At 44.8% G+C, this 19,642-nt stretch overlaps 1 protein-coding gene and 1 long non-coding RNA gene across 3 annotated transcripts in view; both read right to left on the bottom strand.

Annotated features, from left to right (window-relative positions):
• The window catches only part of LOC106576227 (neuroepithelial cell-transforming gene 1 protein), a 30,179-nt gene extending 29,357 nt beyond the window's left edge, over positions 1-822 (bottom strand). The window contains exon 1 of one of the 2 annotated variants that reach the window (XM_014153269.2): positions 547-822. In XM_014153269.2, coding sequence (XP_014008744.1) covers positions 547-689 — 143 coding nt within the window. In that variant the 5' untranslated portion in view covers positions 690-822. Of the gene's footprint in view, positions 1-114; positions 186-546 lie in introns of those variants that run through there. The other variant, XM_014153271.2, reaches the window with a different exon arrangement.
• Positions 823-2,479: 1,657 nt separating this feature from the next.
• LOC123728098 (uncharacterized) lies at positions 2,480-3,683 on the bottom strand. The gene is made up of 4 exons (XR_006759942.1): positions 3,421-3,683; positions 3,229-3,319; positions 2,929-3,026; positions 2,480-2,711 (listed from the first exon to the last, which is right to left on the bottom strand). It is a non-coding gene; the product is annotated as an uncharacterized lncRNA (long non-coding RNA).
• Positions 3,684-19,642: the final 15,959 nt, after the last annotated feature.

The raw sequence follows: 19,642 nt of genomic DNA, 5'->3' as shown, positions 1-19,642 counted from the left end.
GAGCCAAACAGCCTTTTGTGCTCTTTGGTGGGAAAAAAATACCATAATCCATTGGATAATTTGTCAATTTTTAGCTAATATATAAATCTAAATTTTATAAAATTGTATAATTACGTGATATGACAGCATTCCGCAAACCCGCTCCAAGATGAATGGTTTTGACCATTCATCACACCTGCCCTGCTTTGATAGGTGTAACGTTATCTAGAACAATAATGAAAAGGCACCCTTGAAATAAAATTCAAGGAACATGTCATTTGCGTCGTGCATGATCATGAGCAAAGTCATCAAGCCTATCATTTCACTTCCCTTGTGAGAACCATGAGCTGGGGTGTAACAATGACAACTTACTCGAATTGTAACGTCAGCCAGGCACATGCTAGCCATCGAAACAAACATTCAACTGACGTAACTGTAATATTATTAGCTATCTAAATAATGTTAGCTAGAGTCTGTTGGTAATACGTTGTTAACGCCATAGAAATAGTTTACACTTATATTCGTTTCATTCCCATCACTCAATAGTTAAGGACGCGTTTGTCTCACCTTGATTTGCTATTGTTATTTCTCTCGGGGGACGTCTCATCATCAATGGTGAACTTCCTCTTCATGTTTGCCTTTCTCGTTGGTCTGTCATTCTGCTTCTCTGGTATCGAACTTTGAACCTGTGCTTCACCGGTTTCCTCCATTTGAAATGCAGAACCAGAAATCAATGTTAAAGGTGAGAATAATACATAACTGTTGACGAAAAAATAATAGTAGACGGATGTTTGAAATTCTTTGAATATGGCGGAAATCCGAACAATGACCAATAAGGACAGACCTGAGGTTCTAGTTGCTAGGATATGTGGTTAAATGGGCGGGGTCATACCATAAACAGACAACTCTGGGCGGGGCCAGCACCTCTAATAACAATTGGAAATGCTGTTACAATGAACTTGCTTCTGTTATCTGCACAAAACAACCCTTTGACAAAATTAAATGTCAATGCACTCTACCGTGTTTTTGTACTGTAATAGACTAATGTTGTGCATTTCTCCCCTCTTTGATATTTCAGTTCAACAAACAGTTGTGTTCTGCAATGATTTAAAATATTACATTATTGTTATGCAACTGCAAAAGGCAGATGGGATCATCTGGTGTAAAATTAACTATTCTGGATAGAATCTCACACACACACACACACACACACACACACACACACACACACAGAAAAAGTACCCAATTGTCATACTTGAGTAAAAGTATAGATACCTTAATAGAAAGTTACTCAAGTAAAAGTGAAAATCACCCAGTAAAACACTACTTGAGTAAAAGTCTAAAGGTTATTAGTTTTGAAAATACTTAAGTATCAAAAGTAAAGGTAATTGCTAAAATATACTTAAATATCAAAAGTAAAAATAAGCAGATGGCAACATTTTGTTGTTTAAAATTTACAGATTGCCAGGGGCACACTCCAACACATTATTTACAAAAGATGCATTTGTGTTTAGTGAGTCCACACACACACACACACACACACACACACACACACACACACACACACACACACACACACACACACACACACACACACACACACACACACACACACACACACACACACACACACACACACACACACACACAAAGTATTATTTGCTGAATTTCAACACATAGTTGTCAAACAGCTCCAAATATAGCGTGCATGCATTGAAAGGTCCAGGCTTCAGAAGTCATGGCGGCAGTTCACAGCTGCTGGTCACGTTCCAGTAGGCGGTCTGTCCGTAACGGTGCGCCCCCTGTCCTGGTGCTGTGACATTAGTCTCCAGCAGGGCCGAGAGAGTGAGGGGCTCACACAGTTCAGTGCACTGATCTTTAACCTCAGTGCTCTGGGTCAGATCTAGGGCAGCACCTAGATACAGCACACACACACACACACACACACACACACACACACACACACACACACAAAATATTTATATCATTGTAATCATCACCAAAATCAATGTCTTGTTGTGTGTGATGAAATACCTTCTTGCCAGTTGTCCCTGTCTGAAAAAGTTTACCTATCCTCAGAGAACTACACACAGAGACTTGTTCGCACCCATGATGCAGCTCTGTGGGACAACAAAGTATTGCCATTCATCAATATCCCTAACTGTACATGGTAATGGAGAGAAATATAATGTTTCAAATGATTTGTGAAAACAACTCAAGACCAAGACTCTTTCCCAAGACTCTTTCCCAGCACACGCACATGCTGCTCCACTAACTGCCCTCTCTTCTCGTCCCAGATGGCAATTTAAGAGGATGTTTCAGAGGGGGCAAACTACTCTGATGACCTCGAATGACTTCAAGCCTCTGAGGGAACAGACAATTGATCAATTTAAGAGCATTCAATATTCAAGTTTTCCACATTACTCTTGCTTTTTGCGCATTCAGGCTTGGGGGTTTTGCTTAACATCACATGATTTTTTAAATGACCTCTTACCTTGGTGGGGGCGGGGGGCAGGTGCGAGGGGGTTGCCTGCCAGGTATTTGGTGGGGCTGCCACCCTCCTTCAGGTTATGGAGGTCAGGCAGGGGTTGTTGGCTATGAGTAAGGGCTGTCCTGTCCAGGTTGGCCTCCGAGGCCTTGAACATGAGCAGCACTCAATTCTTATGGCGGCTAGACTTCCCTTGACCCTGAACCTCCAGCAGCTTCTGACACTCCATCCTGTCATTAAACGCCTGAGAGAGAGAGAGAGAGAGAGAGAGAGAGAGAGAAAGAAAGAGTGCAAATCTAATCTAAGGAAGTATCTAGAAATCTACATGTTGGTTTATGACTGTTTTTCTAGACAACAGAGTTTGCATTGGTTGAATGTCTTATAAAGATGACACAGGTCATGGTTGGTAACGGTGTGTGACATTGTGACAGGATGTGTTCTGTGTGTTGTATCAGGGAAACCTTGATCACGGAGGGCACGTCAATGGCTGTCTCTGTCCAAGCCAGTTTGGACTCCGACTCGTCCCTTAGAATGTTCCAGATCTCTTTGGAATCCAGGACTGTTACAGACATACAGAAAATATGACAAATGTCATCCACTTCGACACATAATACTGCTCATTAGTACTGTAGTCTGTCTACTGTATCAAGGATAGCAGCAATGTAGCAAAATCCAGACACAGATAAAAATGTGATGGTTTGTATTGTGTTTCAGTGCATGAACCCGGTCATATATTTGCATTATTAGAATGATTCTCTCACCTTTTGCTTTCTGATAGATCTCAGGGGCCTTTGGAGCAATAATCTCATCCTTGCTCACTGGCTGGAGGAAAGCCTTATATTCCCTAAAGCCCTGTAAATCAATGCATGGACAATCTCACTACAGCCAAATCATATTGCAATCAATAAGTATTATAATAACAAACTCTAATAATTTATCAAATTAAACCGTACTTTTTAGCCTGCATGGAGGATTCAAAAACAAGTTGCTACAATGAGAATGCTGACGTGATTCAGAGGCTTAAGTGAAAGCACCGTTCCATCATATTTAGATATGATATTTAACATTCTACAGGCCTTTGGGTGATGTCATAGTGTACTGTAGAACTGTAATGTAGAACTTTGCACTGTTGCTGAAACACCCCCAAAGCTGTATGTTGTGACATCGAAGCAATAATATGCTAGGTTGAAGATACCCAGGTTAGGAGGATTTCTAATATCCCATAAAGCTTTGTAAACAATTTCTAAACAAAGAGACTAGCGATTTTTTTTATTTATTTTATTTAACCAGGTAGAATAGTGGAGAACAAGTTCTCATTTACAACTGCAACCTGGCCAAGATAAAGCAAAGCAGTGTGACACAAACAACACACAGTTACACATGGAATAAACAAGCGTACAGTCAATAACACAATAGAAAAAAAAGAAAGTCTATATACAGTGTGTGCAAATGGCGTGAGGAGGTAAGGCAATAAATAGGCCATAGTAGCAAAGTAATTACAATTTAGCAGATTAACACTGAAGTGATAGATGAGCAGATGATGATGTGCAAGTAGAAATACTGGTGTGCAAAAGCGCAGAAAAGTAAATAAAAACAATATGGGGATGAGGTAGGTAGATTGGGTGGGCTATTTACAGATGGGCTATGTACAGCTGCAGCGATTGGTTAGCTGCTCAGATAGCTGATGCTTAAAGTTGGCGAGGGAAAAATAAGTCTCCAGCTTCAGCGATTTTTGCAATTCGTTCCAGTCATTGATAGCAGAGAACTGGAAGGAAAGGCGGCCAAAGGAGGTGTTGGCTTTGGGGATGACCAGTGAGATATACCTGCTGGAGCGCGTGGTATGGGTGGGTATTGTTATCATGACCAGTGAGCTGAGATAAGGCAGAGCTTTACCTAACATAGACTTATAGATGACCTGGAGCCAGTGGGTCTGGCAACAAATATGTAGCGAGGGCCAGCCGACTTGAGCATACAGGTCGCAGTGGTGGGTGGTATAAGGGGCTTTGGTGACAAAACAGATGGCACTGTGATAGACTGCATCCAGTTTACTGAGTAGAGTATTGGAAGCTATTTTGTAAATGACATCATCGAAGTCGAGGATCGGTAGGATAGTCAGTTTTACAAGGGTATGTTTGGCAGCATGAGTGAAGGAGGCTTTGTTGCGAAATAGGAAGCCGATTCTAGATTTAATATTGGATTGGAGATGTTTAATATGAGTCTGGAAGGAGAGTACAGTCTAGCCAGACACCTAGGTATTTGTAGTTGTCCACATATTCTAAGTCAGAACCGTCCAGAATAGTGATGCTTGTCGGGCGGGCGGGTGCGGGCAGCGAACGGTTGAAGAGCATGCATTTAGTTTTACTAGCATTTAAGAGCAGTTGGAGGCCACGGAAGGAGTGTTGTATGGCATTGAAGCTCGTTTGGAGGTTAGTTAACACAGTGTCCAAAGAAGGGCCAGATGTATACAGAATGGTGTCGTCTGCGCAGAGGTGGATCAGGGAATCACCCGCAGCAAGAGCGACATCGTTGATATATACAGAGAAAAGTGTCGGCCTAAGAATTGAACCCTGTGGTACCCACAAGAGACTGCCAGAGGTCCGGACAACAGGCCCTCCGATTTGACACACTGAACTCTGTCTGAGAAGTAGTTGATGAACCAGGCGAGGCAGTCATTTGAGAAACCAAGGCTGTTGAGTCTGCCGATAAGAATACAGTGATTGACAGAGTCGAAAGCCTTGGCCAGGTCGATGAAGACGGCTGCACAGTACTGTCTTTTATCGATAGTGGTTATGATATCGTTTAGTACCTTGAGCATGGCTGAGGTGCACCCGTGACCAGCTCAGAAACGGATTGCACAGCGGAGAAGGTACGGTGGGATTCGAAATGGTCAGTGATCTGTTTATTAACTTGGATTTCGAAGACTTTAGAAAGGCAGGGCAGGATGGATATAGGTCTATAACAGTTTGGGTCTAGAGTGTCACCCCCTTTGAAGAGGGGTATGACCGCGGCAGCTTTCCAATCTTTAGGGATCTCGGACGATACGAAAGAGAGGTTGAACAGACTGGTAATAGGTGTTGCAACAATGATAATAATTTTAGAAAGAGAGGGTCCAGATTGTCTAGCCCAGCTGATTTGTACAGGTCCAGGTTTTGCAGCTCTTTCAGAACATCTGCTATCTGGATTTGGGTGAAGGAGAAGCTGGGGAGGCTTGGGCAAGTAGCTGCGGGGGGTGCGGCGCTGTTGGCCGGGGTTGGGGTAGCCAGGAGGAAAGCATGGCCAGCCGTAGAGAAATGCTTATTAAAATTCTCGATTACCTAGGATTTATCGGTGGTGACAGTGTTACCTAGCCTCAGTGCAGTGGGCAGCTGGGAGGTGTTCTTATTCTCCATGGACTTTACAGTGTCCCAAAACTTTTTGGAGTTTGAGCTACAGGATGCAAATTTCAGTTTGAAAAAGCTAGTCTTTGATTTCTTGACTGACTGCGTGTATTGGTTCCTGACTTCCCTGAACAGTTGCATATCGCGGGGACTATTCGATACTAGTGCAGTCCGCCACAGGATGTTTTTGTGCTGGTCGAGGGCAGTCAGGTCTGGAGTGAACCAAGGGCTATATCTGTTCTTAGTTCTACATTTTTTGAAAGGGGCATGCATATTTAAGATGGTGAGGAAATTACTTTTAAAGAACGACCAGGCGATGCTTGTTATCAACTAGAATAAACAGGAATCTGTTTAATTTCATGAATGCAACTTGTCCTTACCTATTTTGTCTTCAACCTAGCCAATACAGGCTCCACAGGAGGCTGGTGAGGGAAGAATGGCTCATAATAACACAGGTTTGATGTGTTTCTTACCAGTCATTCCATTCCAACAATTACAACGAGCGTGTCTTCCCCAATTAGGGTACCACCAACCACCTGTGAAAAGCTCACCTATGGGGGTTGAAACGCCCATACAGTCAGGTAATATATTGGTGGCATTGATGTCTGTTTGCATTTGACTCATACAAGGCCACCAAGGTGAAAGGAAAAGTGTACTACTGCAGTGCCCTAGGGCAATGGGAGAGATGCTAGGACAACTAGGCTCCATTAAAACCCCATTGATTTGAGGGAAATAGCTCATTATGGAATAATGGCAGGTTCTAAAAGAATGATGTGAGTTGAAATTGCATAGTATCTCAGCTAATAATCATGTACACAGAATGACCTCGGGTCCAAGTTGTACTACTGGAGCGCTTGAATGTGGAGAGGCACTTATTTTTCTTCCTTTGCCTCCTCCTCTTCCTCTCCCAGTTCAACTGCATTCTCTGGGATGGTCTCCAAGTTCAAATCCATGATCATGTTCATACTACCATGCTAACCACCATCAATGCCGTCGCCCTATCCAACCACACCTTTATCTACACCTAACAACACACTAAATGAATAGATGCCAGTTGTGCACTGCATGTCTTGTCAGACCCGGAGAGTGACATGGTAACACAGGCGACAGGGACACTGAGCAGAGATAAGATAAACTTCCACAACTTTAAAACCTTATTGAGAACATCAGGCTTCCTTGGAACTCATTCATCCACATTACAGAACAGGAACTTTCCCGGTTTAAGATTCCGTACTCAGTAGACGCTATCTTCTGTGGTTCTGTGCAGTGTCTGGGACAAGTCCTGCAATAAAAGGCCTTTCCTGTTTCCATTATCACGTTATAAAGTAAGTGTTGGATTGTGTTGAGTGCTTCTAGATATAACAGTGATTAAATCTGTTATGAGTGAGGGTATTGTGAAAAGACTTGTTATGATCCCTTGAGCTCGGATAAGTTTTATACCTAGCAGAACAGGGTTATATAGTTCACATGCAGGTTCAGAACCACGGACACAAATGTGATAACATACACACAGGAAAAAGTAAGATAAGTATGCAATATCAATTCAGTTTTATTGAACATTTATTCAATAAAAACTTTAAAACTGTCCCACTGGAAATGAGCTCCCGTCCAACTCATTTCGATTCCAGGATCTGTGGAGCAGAACCCTGTGACACGTACCATATGAACATTCATCCAATTCATTTCCTGTCTGCTTGACTGTAGAGTTGACATGTAGACATCGTGAAGACATCGAGGCATTGATCCCCAGTTATTATAACCGATTTCAAATGGTGCTAGAAGGCTGTAAGGGGCTCTAAACACCAGAGGAAATCAGTCATCCTTTAAAGGGGAGAGAGAGAGGATGGCTCCAGTAGACTGACACTACCAGAGGCACAGTGCTGTTCTCCTGTCCCCAAGAACACTGATTTCAAATGGTGCTAGACACTGGGAACATTAATCTAAACCACCATGTGAAACCAGCCTCTGGGGGAAGACTTTCCCTGCCGGACAGTAGGGATGCAGTGGATGCACGGCAGCAGCAAAGATTTTGGAGGATACTTTGCTTATTTAGAAACTCTGTGCAGCAGTTGTGACATGGATGACAAGTAAATTTACAAAGACAGTCCACTCGTTTGGCTTAGCATTTCTATGCTTAACCTTACACAAACACAATAATTATCAGTATAAAGTGATCTGTCAGTACAGAATGTGATCGTGACAGTACTTTGCTTTAGCAGGAAGTCATTCTGATGAATGTCGTTGCCATGGTAGCCCAGCTATGAGGACAGCTGACGTGTGACATCATCCTCCACACTTTGGACACTACCTCTTAACTGTAGAACTGTGAAGAAGAACTGCAGTAACTTTATAAGAATAATATAATATCTTTAGATACTATTCTCTTCACGTCAACATAAAGAAAACATAACACATTACAATATTAGACAGTATAGGAAAATGATAAAATTTTGCATGCACAATTCATTACAGCAATCATTATCTAGCAACAATAAATGACTGTAAGAAATACGTAACAACATCTAACCAGTCTACTAGTGTTCTATTCTAGAACTCATCCAACAAACATGAACACAATGTTACTCACCCACCCAACTAACTGTTGTTCTCAGAGCTCAGCGACCTCTCTGCCTGCCAAGGGTCCTGGGAAAAACACATAGAAACACCACATGACCACAGAGTGTGTGTGTGTGTGTGTGTGTGTGTGTGTGTGTGTGTGTGTGTGGGCAAACACTCCACATCCATGAGTAACCAAACAAACTACTCTCACAGCCACTAAACACTAGTCGGGATATCTTACCTGTTTGACAGTGCTTGCCTCAGCCTTACAATAGCTTCCTTATTGTGTCCTGCTTACTGTACCTGTCCTGCAGGTATGTATGGACACGGCAGGGCACAGGCTGCTGTCCATGTGACTGAGTGACACCCCGCTCTGCACCTCCCCAAACCCTATTTCTATTTACAATGGGGCTAGTGTTGACGATGACATCATGACCACCCAACACACACGTGTGTTTCACGTAGGGCGTGGCAGGCAGCACACACACCTGTGGATCCCACCTGATCTTCATCATATCACATTCAGGTGGAGGAATGTACAGTGAGTGAACAGATCGCAGCTGGGGTGTCCAGTGTCGAAAAAAACGACTGGGACACAAAGAGCTCTGTGATTATGAGAACCAGGCCAAAACACTTACGTAACCATGCCGTTGCCATGACAACACAGCTTAATAGCAGTTGGTCCCAGAGGTTCTCACAGTCAATCACAGGTGTCTGAATGCTGGGTGTTGGCTGACCTATAATGGCCATATAACATGGTGTATGTCAGCGCATGTTGTAAAGAAGGAAAACACAGTTGGATGGAACAGTATCATCACAACGTGACACTTTTCTACAATCCTGCCTTTGGACACCAGGGGCAGCATAACATCTCATAAACCACACCATAAGTAGTCACCCACCAGCACCAGTCCGTAGCATGGTAGGGGAGAGGAAAGAGAGAAGCCAACCTCAAACCTAACAACAACACCCTGTGGGATGAATGAATAAGTAAGAGACACATTTCAACGTTACCGCTCCCTTTCTCCCCCCCCCCCCCCCCATATGTGAAAGGAGCCCTTGTGGAGGGTTGGCCGTTGCGCTTTCTGTTTCATTCTCTCCCAGGAAGTAACATGCAGAGATAGACTCCCACACACCAGCCCGGCAGGCCCTAGCTGCTGCGGGTGACAGTAATGTCGCCCTTCCTGCTGTTGCTCCTCCATTCCTTCACTCGGGGTTTCAAAAAGATCAAGAGCAAGAAAGAGAGAGAGAGAGCAAGAAAGAGAGAGAGTGACGGTGGTGTGTTTATATAACAGCCTGGATGGTGGTGGAGTGGGGTGGGGGGGTAATTTTCCTGAAAATTATATGAGATTCCTTTTTCAGGGAGAGGCCGGCCTATTCCGATGCTGGGTAGAGTAGCATCTTTCTTTTGTCCAAACTTGTATGGGCACATCTGCCTTGCGGCACACCTATTTAGTGAGATTAGACTTCATCTTATACTCATCCAAAAAAGTGACACAAGGTTATTAATTTGTTAGTTTCAGAAAAGGGTGGAAACGGTATGTGCTGCAAGTCGTCCACTCTGAGTTTCAAACACACATAAACGCCTCACACAAGAGGAGGAGACAGACAGACGGAGCTCTGTGGATGTGGGGTGACTGCGAGAGGGTTGATTGTGGTCAAGGTGCATAAGAGGAGGATGAATGATGAAAGGAGATGGGGGATGATAGAGGGTTGACTCTGGAAAGGATGTTCTCATTACACAGGAAGAATTACTCACTGCCATTATGAAAATCAGACGACAAGGTTACCCCTCCTGCCGGATATGGCATTACTTACCTACGGGTTTTGTGTGTGTGTGTATTGTGTGTGTGTGTGTGTGTGTGTGTGTGTGTGTGTGTGTGTGTGTGTGTGTGTGTGTGTGTGTGTGTGTGTGTGTGTCGATACGTGTGGGAGGTTAAAGGGATTATGAGTCATCAGTCAGAGCATCTTTCCCACCATGACAACACATCTAATATAATGCGAATCAGTCATCTGATAAATGTGAGAAACACTGTTCTGATGGGACTCACTATAGCGGAATAGAGAGCGCACACTGCTGAGGTGTTAACAGTGAGTCATCCAGAGCTTTATGAGGCCTGATGACTGACTCCTCTCTAAGTTCTCCCTACTGGGCTGTCTTCAACAGGCAGCACGTCAAACCCCTCTATCCCCCTGGGACTACATCATCACTGACCTGAGCTTATCCTTCATTCCCGTAAAGATAGCATCTGAGCCATTATATTGACATAATTGTTCCAGGAACTGTGTAGCGGAATGTGGTGCTGAAGAGGCTCAAAGGAGTGACTGGCATTTCATCAGAGACAGTGAATCAGTGTTGACATACTACTGATTAATACCTTCCCTCCTAGTCTTTTCAGAACCCCTGGAAACTCGGGCTTAAGTCTCATTATTGGATTCCTGATCAAGAAAGTCTATGGAAAGTCAATGGAAGAAGCTAAAGGAGGAGGTTGCACATTGAAACAGATCTTTCGTGATAGGGTACACAGCCAACATGCACCGGTGTCCATGATGTGAATATTGGGTGTGTGTGTTTCTGTGTGTGCGCGTGGGTGTTAATCTGCGTAGGATGCTACAAAACAAGAGTGCCAACTGAGTAATGATAATGAAGGAGACTGCAGCCCCGTCAAAGACCCTGTGCTGTACAGTATGTGAACCGTGACAGATGATGCCACACGTTCAGTACAGATGTGGTGATAAGGCATTAAACTGGATGATGGGGCCATTCTCTGAGGGCCATTCCAGGAGTTAACCAATAAAGACCCTCCATTACTGGATAAGTGTCTCTGTCAGTACCTCTTTCCAGATAATGCGGTTAAGCCTAGTGTGTATCGCTGGGCTCATGTGTGTGTTAATGTGCATCAGCGCGCGAGTGCTAGCTGCACTAGGGGTTCATGCATGGGCCATGCAGAGCAATAGGCTGTACTGATGGCCCGCTGTGTGGAGCTATGCTAATGGCAGATCAGTCTGATGGAGGGAGAACAGAACATCCATCATGGTTGTGGAGTAAGTAGGGGCTTTTAATCAAATACTATCGAACATGCATCTATGCAGTAAGCGAGGAATACAGTACAGTGCCACACACTTGAATGCCACACACACACACAAAAATAAGCCCACATCATAAGATAAGATTTAAGAGTTCCTGGATTTTCAGAACACACACAAGGCAGGCTGACGTTTCTCCATAACCCTCCAAAGTATTTTTCCACGGTCAGAGAAAAAGAGGACAATAACAAGTGCGTCTCCTCGCTTTCTAAAGAATCTTAAACATCTGCCTTTGTTTGGATCCAGTTCCGGGAACGGGACGAACTTTCGTCCATTTTCTGTGCCACTGCAAGCCGGGAGGACACGTCTTTCGCGGAAACAGATAAACAATCTTAACAGCCTAATTGGAGCACGGTTAAAAAAATAGCCCTTGTTTTTCTGCGTATGAGACTGAAAGGCTCTGGAAATGTGCGAGAGGGAAAAACAGAGACTCTCTTCAACTCCGGCTCAGGAGCAGGCTGCCAGGAAGCCAGTAAGGGATGAGTAGGCCGGGGGGGGGGGCAGGCAGAGTTAGCCCATGCCAGGAAGAGGGGCTGTGTTGTGGGGCTCTGGGTGACGTGTGTGACCCCCGGAGGGCTGGATGACGGCAGGGTGAGTCACTAAATGATGTGGCATTCAGGGCTGCTGTGATCAGCCTCCTGTTTATCTCCACACCTCCCAACTGACAGGGTGTGTGTTTGTGTGTGTGTATTGCAAGAGAGGGGAAAGGGGGGAACCATCACCCTCCTTGGAATTAAGCTGAGACAAAACTCACATATCTTTAGAAAGTGGTTCACGTTAACAGTAAACCAATTATACACAGATGTGCTATCATAATTTCATCATAGTGTTGTCGCAGAGAATTTTGAGGTGCAACAGGAAATGCAAATTGTAGTGTATTTGAGGTTTAAAAAGACTTCTTAAGTATGTCATTTCCACTTTAAATTGTCAGACTTGATAAAAACATTTTTTTATTTTTTATGAATCAAGCCCTACAAAAACATCCATTAATTACAATCCACATAATAATTCACATTTCCTGTTCCTGCAGGATTATTTTCCTGCTGTGCCAAACTGGTCAAATTAAGATAGTATATCTGTACAGTACATTCTTAGTCTCTGACAAACATCTACCGCAGCAAACTGAGGACTGTTATTTTCTTACTAAAGCCCTAAAATCCATTTGAGATGGGACACATTTGCTTTTCATTTTGACACAGGCCACAAACACTGAGTCACAACAACACTCAAATGTCAGGAAGCAGAATGTCTTTCAACATGGTGGCAAATAATAAAAACTCACACACACACACACACACACACAAAGTCCCAAAAATTGACCGCAGACGGACTCCCTGTTGGCCCATCGCCAAGGCAACTTCCCAAAAAGAGAGCTCCTTTTTACCGTAAACTAATTTTCCAGCAGCCACGCTATGACTGTACAACATTGTTTATCAAGAGAGAAATCTTCAAGTTCAGACATCTGATAGTACTGTGTAGGCGAATGAATGATGATTAGGCTAGAAGTTTATGTCACGGTCTCCAGAGAAGAATATATAATTTCTCTATCGTTGGATATGCAGATGGTAAATGAGCCAACTATTTCTGACCTCCCCCCAGCACCATAGCGGTTCTCCTCAAAGGCGCCCAGTGTTTGGTTGCTGACTCACGGCCAGTCCAAAGCCCTCGGTGTCTGTGCACTTCTCTCTTCCACCTCTAGAATCAATGACTGTACATCTGAAGAGCATTCCTCAGGCTCCTCTCCTTACCTACAAATCATTCCTCAGGCTCCTCTCCTTCCCTACAAATCATTCCTCAGGCTCCTCTCCTTCCCTACAAATCATTCCTCAGGCTCCTCTCCTTCCCTACAAATCATTCCTCAGGCTCCTCTCCTTCCCTACAAATCATTCCTCAGGCACCTCTCCTTCCCTACAAATCATTCCTCAGGCTCCTCTCCTTCAATACAAATCATTCCTCAGGCACCTCTCCTTCCCTACAAATCATTCCTCAGGCTCCTCTCCTTCCCTACAAATCATTCCTCAGGCTCCTCTCCTTCCCTACAAATCATTCCTCAGGCTCCTCTCCTTCCCTACAAATCATTCCTCAGGCACCTCTCCTTACCTACAAATCATTCCTCAGGCTCCTCTCCTTACCTACAAATCATTCCTCAGGCTCCTCTCCTTCCCTACAAATCATTCCTCAGGCACCTCTCCTTCCCTACAAATCATTCCTCAGGCACCTCTCCTTCCCTACAAATCATTCCTCAGGCACCTCTCCTTCCCTACAAATCATTCCTCAGGCACCTCTCCTTCCCTACAAATCATTCCTCAGGCACCTCTCCTTCCCTACAAATCATTCCTCAGGCACCTCTCCTTCCCTACAAATCATTCCTCAGGCACCTCTCCTTCCCTACAAATCAATAACTACAGGAAGTTTTTGATCTCCGCCCGCCACAATATCTAAAGGTTCAATCACTCTGTGTCGCAGTGCCACTCCAGAGAGAGAGAGAGAGAGAGAGAGAGAGAGAGAGAGAGAGAGAGAGAGAGAGAGAGAGAGAGAGAGAGAGAGAGAGAGAGAAAAACTAGCCATAGGTGTAAGCATATCCAAGTCCCAGAATGTTCTTTTGCCAGCGTATATGTACGTGGTTCCCAGTATATGATAAGCTTTGTCATAATATCATCTTTATCTGATTATTCAGTTTATAGTGCACTGTAAGGACTATATAGGGCCACTCCTCTAACGGTCATTAGAGTACACAGGTAGTGTGACGCAGGTACTACATGAAGCACAGGTACATGGCAGCACAGCCTGGTGGTGTCATATACGTACACTCGTGCTTTTCCAGTACTATAGTCATTTATCACCGCTGTTTACCTTGTCAAAAACATTTGTTACTGGGAAGAACTCTCACACTGCTTGTATCGATCACCACCCCTTGTGTTTACGGTGTGCTGTCTGATCAGAGAGGGAATAAGGAAAGAGGAAGCTTACTCTAAGACATGTAAACCCCTTCTTGGCAGCGAGCCAGAAGGAGAGGAGACGATCCATCATGCTCAGTGTCATGTAGAACATCACGCCGGCTTCCTCATATCATAGAAGGAAATAGATTCTCTATACATTAACGTGTCATCAGCTGGGATGACGTCATCTGACTAAGTGTGTCATCACTTTGCGGAGGAATACAGTGTGGAAATATTAAAGCCCATATCTATTTTCAGACTTGAGGCTATGTTCTGGAACAAAAGGCCAGAAGCACTGAGCTCCAGTCTCCCTCACAGGAATTGTCCTCAACATTCTGCCGTTGCTAAGTGACCCCTGACCCTGTTGTCACCAAGGGAACAATGACGCTAATGGGAGCTCTGACAGAGTGATAGCTACAGAGGGGTGCGTGTGTGTGTGTGAGCGTGTGTGTGTGAGCGTGTGTGTGTGTGGGTCGGGTGTGTCTATGGAACAGGCTGGCCTGGTTTCTCGCAACACTCAGGGCCTGATGTGTAGACACCCTTGGGGCCAGCCAAACAGTGACCGTTCTCCAGCATTGGTGGGAGCGAGCTTCAACGATTCAGAACTGTGTGTGTTCTGCTTCAACTGAGAAGTCGTCACAGGTGAATTTAACAGGTAAACATGGACTACCACACATAAACACACCCGATGACATTAGCAAAACCGTTTGTTCCAACTGAACAAACTGTTCTGGACCACCCCACATGGAAGTGATGTCATAGTCAAATCAAGTCACTTCCTGTGCTATTCTGAGAACACTCAGTTGACGCCCATTGATGCTCTGTGTTTCTGTGTAAGGCCCACAAAAAACACTCAGAAATCATCCCCCGGAGGTGTATTTATCAGAGGGAGCAGAAAAGGGAATTCCCTGTGTTTTACTGTTACAGACACCAGTATAGGAGAGGAGGGACACACAACTTATATTTACTATTCTGTTGACCTACCCTTTACCCTAACCACAGTACTGGATCCAACTTCATCTATCACAACATAACAATCACCCCTCAATCTCTGTAACACCACTTCTCTCTCTCTCCCTCTCTCCCTCTCTCCCTCCCTCCCTTCCTTCCTCCCTCCCTCCCGTCCTTCCTTTCCCCTCCCTCCCTCCCTCCCTCCCCGAGATGTAACAGGTATTCATTCCACTACAACAAAGCTGTGAGACGTGGCAGAGTGTGTGTGCATCACCAGAGGGATGGGTCAGAGCAGGCCAGATTTGGTTACCATCCACTGACGCACATTCACACAGAGACATACACAGATGTAAACAAATACACACACCCACAAAAACGCAAACACGCATACTCTACACAATACTAACATACAATGAAGAAACGCAGGCACTGACAGACACACAAATAAAATAATAAAAATTCAGAATGGAAATACATCCGCACACACACACACGCTAATTAGTCATTAACAGGACCATGACAAACGGCTTACGGCTTCCCGTATGGTCCTTAGTAAATAAATAGGTTTACTCACTGTCCCCTGTGGCGTACAGTAGAGCTGTCCAGTTAGTCTGCTGACTGAATGTCATATCCTCTACAGCCTCCCATTTCCTGAGAAAGCAGGACGCAAGACAAGGGGGTCAGTAGTGGGGAATATCAGAGTGACCGTCCTCCATGGGTGACCCCTCCGTCCACTCCTACCTCAATCCACCTGGGTGAGTCTGGCCCCTCTCCTGTCCTCTCCTCTGACTCCTGCTCTACCAAACACAGAGGGTATGTCTTTCTCAGCGGTCAACAAAAACTAGTAAAGAAAAGGAAGCCCACAACCATGTGAGAAAGTGTCGCACTGCTAAGTAGTGTGTGTGTGTTTGAGAGAGACAGTACCTTTACTCCACCCCGACCGACTCTCTCTCTCTCTCTCTCTCTCTCTCTCTCTCTCTCTCTCTCTCTCTCTCTCTCTCTCTCTCTCTCTCTCTCTCTCTCTCTCTCTCTCTCTCTCTCTCTCTCTCTCTCTCTCTCTCTCTCTCTCTCTCTCTCTCTCTCTCTCTCTCTCTCTCTCTCTCTCTCTCTCTCTCTCTCTCTCTCTCTCTCTCTCTCTCTCTCTCTCTCTCTCTCTCTCTCTCTCTCTCTCTCTCTCTCTCTCTCTCTCTCTCTCACTCTCACTCTCACTCTCACCCACCCACACGCACACTTCATGCCCACAGGCATGGCTGCAGTGTGTGTTCCTGGGCACAGCGTGATGCCAAACACTTCACTACAGGAAGCTGGAGAGGAGCCCAGCCAAGCCAGGAGGAGGACTGGGAATACCAGGAGAAATGGGAATAGCCACAGGCTTGGGCAAGCAAACAGTAGAGACACTAACCAAAAAGTGAAGAGGAAGTTTAAACATCCACATATTATCCACAGATTATTGTCAATCCCACCTTTCAGTTCCCAAGTGTTAGCTATTCCTTTAACAGCATATTCACTAATAGTAGGGCGGGCAATTGTTGGTCAAGTGGGGCAATCCCAATGTAGCCCCAATTTAGTCTGTCTGTGATAACAAAATGAGAGGCCTGTTTCTGTGGTGATGTAGGAACAGAGGAGGGTTCCACCTGAGTGACCACGACTCTGTACATACATATCTCTGTACATACAGTTCTCTGTACATACAGATCTCTGTACATACAGATCTCTGTACATACACACTTGGCATTGTGGGAAACCAGACCCAGTTCACATGCTCTCTCTGTGGTATCCAACCTTTTCTTTCTTTCTTTATTTCTACACACACACACACACACACACACACACACACACACATTTCCTACATAAACTCATGTACACATTGCACATATGTAAACAACCATGCCAACCATTGACCCTGACCTGTCTACCAACCCTGAAGTGGAGACCCAAGCTGACCTGACTGAATCTGGGCCACTCTAGTGGGGCACAAAGACAACACCAGCCCCCTCAGCCCCAATACATCCAGAGCCAGAGCCATGAGAACAGGAGCTGCATTTTCAATTAAAGTGACATGATCTATGGCCACAAATACACTGCTAAGTCTGACCAGCAGAGATAAGTGTATATATATATATATATGTGTCTGTGTGTGTTTATATATATATATATATATATATATATATGTGTGTGTGTCACCTGAGAGACTAGCAGGTTTTAAGCTCCCCCGGCATCCCCCTACAGTGAATCAGCCATACTGACAGAATGAGGCCTTTCTATTACAGCAGACACACACACACAGTAGGACAATCCAGGTGTGTTCACCTATCATCCGAAGGATAGGGAGAAGGAAGTAGCCCCTACCTGAACTAGTCCAATATAAATCACACACTTTGCCATGCCTTACCTTGTATGTAAGAGTGTGCTTGTGTCGATAACGTTTTACGAGTGTGTGGGCGTTGCGGGTGTTAGGTCAAGGTACAGTGGTGCGTGCCACACCCACCCCTCCCAGCCATTCACACGCTGATTCCAAGAACATACGGAGGTGTGGGGAGGAGCCTCACAAAAACACAAAACCAGCTGAGTCAACAGCTATAGTTACCTCAGGTGTAGGTGTGTGTGTGTGTGTGTCTCTGTGAGATTGGTCTCAGAAACTGGAATGTTGCACAATAAATCTGATTCAAACACGCCTTGGAATGTCTTGTCCATTCCAATGTCCCTTGGAGTCCCTTTCTAATTGACATTGGCTCCTAATTGAGTTGACCCGTTCACAACCGTACAGTAGGTAAGTTACCTCCCTCTCTAGCCTCTCGTATTCCACAGCAATCAACCAGCACGATTAGAGGAGGAGATATAATGGAGATGAATGACCTCAGTCATTATCAGCGAATAGACAGACTGCATCATAGTTCTCTACTAATGACTAAGCACAGAGCTGCACCATATCATCACTAACCTAGCCAAAGGGTAGCCTAAAGCCAAGCTCTGGCAGTATATGAACAATGAGTTCTGAGAATAAGCGGCAGCATTTGAATAATCACGCAATCAACTTATTAAGATCATGATTTGAATCTCCTCTGAATCTGTCCTGACTTGCAGTAATATGTTCCAATATGACTCCGTGTCCTTGAAACGAAAACACACTAACAAACTCCCTGTAATATATTCTAAACACGGAAAAAATGAAAATAGAAAAAAACGAACCTACTGTCGCTGTGAGCCTGTCAGCCACCTGCTCTCTTCACATCCCGTGTCCATCCTGAGAAAGAGAGGAGAGAGGGAAAGAGAGAGAGGGAAAGAGACGGAAGGAGAGAGTAGAAATAGAGAGATAATGGGAGAGAAAGGGGAGAGAGACTGAGTGAGAGGGAACAGACAAAAAGAGAGGGAGAGAAAAACAGAGTAAGTTCCAGTGAGCTCCGGGGGGGGGGGTCCCTGCCTGTCTCTCTTCCCCGGCAGAGTCCCTCTAAGTCCCTGAGGCTGTGCTGCGAGAGCAGCCTGTCCTGGAGCTCTCCACTCAGCGGGCGAGTGTGTCTGTGGTGAGAGAGCGCAAGAGAGAAATAGAAAGAGAGAGAGCGTGTGTGTGAAAGAGAGAGCGTGCGCACTGCTCAGTCATACAGATCATGACCAGTCAAGTCATTCCTGCTCAGTGAGTCAACAGGCAGTGAGCCTCTCTCTCTCTTCCTCTCCCCCTCTTCCACTTATCCTCTTTCCAATTCCTTCTTTCTCTCCCACTCTCCAAAACACTCTCTAAGATTCTCCCTTTACTCCTCTCTGTGTATAGACTGGTTGTCTTCCTCAGTTGCAGTTCTTCTAACGCACAGCAGCCGGTACTTTTTCAGAGTGAAAACATCCTCTGACTGCCATGATTCACATTTGTAATGGTTAGTGTGACTGTTGTGTTGGGATTGTGTTATTGTGGTTGTGGTTATGACGGGCTGCCATTGTGTTGGAAAGCTGGGAGGGTAGAAGGGGGAAAAGGAATCCTCCGACTACAATCAAAAACAACATTTTGAAAAGATTAAACAGATGTTTCATGAAGAAAAAAATGAATGTTTTGCTGGCCTTCAAAAGGTTGTAATCATGGTGAGAGAGGGAGACATCGAGAGAGAGATATCTGCCCAAACTAGATGTTAAACACCATTTCACTGGGATGGAAACACATGGAGACAGTACGTCTACATGCCATCACACACACACACACACACACGTGGAATGCCGTGGAGAATGCTAGGAAGTTGCCTGTGGTCCTTTCTCATGGAGTATGCGTGGTGTGTGGC

This window comes from Salmo salar, chromosome ssa17, assembly GCF_905237065.1.
Source record: "Salmo salar chromosome ssa17, Ssal_v3.1, whole genome shotgun sequence".
Classification (NCBI taxonomy): Eukaryota; Metazoa; Chordata; class Actinopteri; order Salmoniformes; family Salmonidae; genus Salmo; species Salmo salar.
This window is presented reverse-complemented; position numbering and strand designations above follow the sequence as displayed.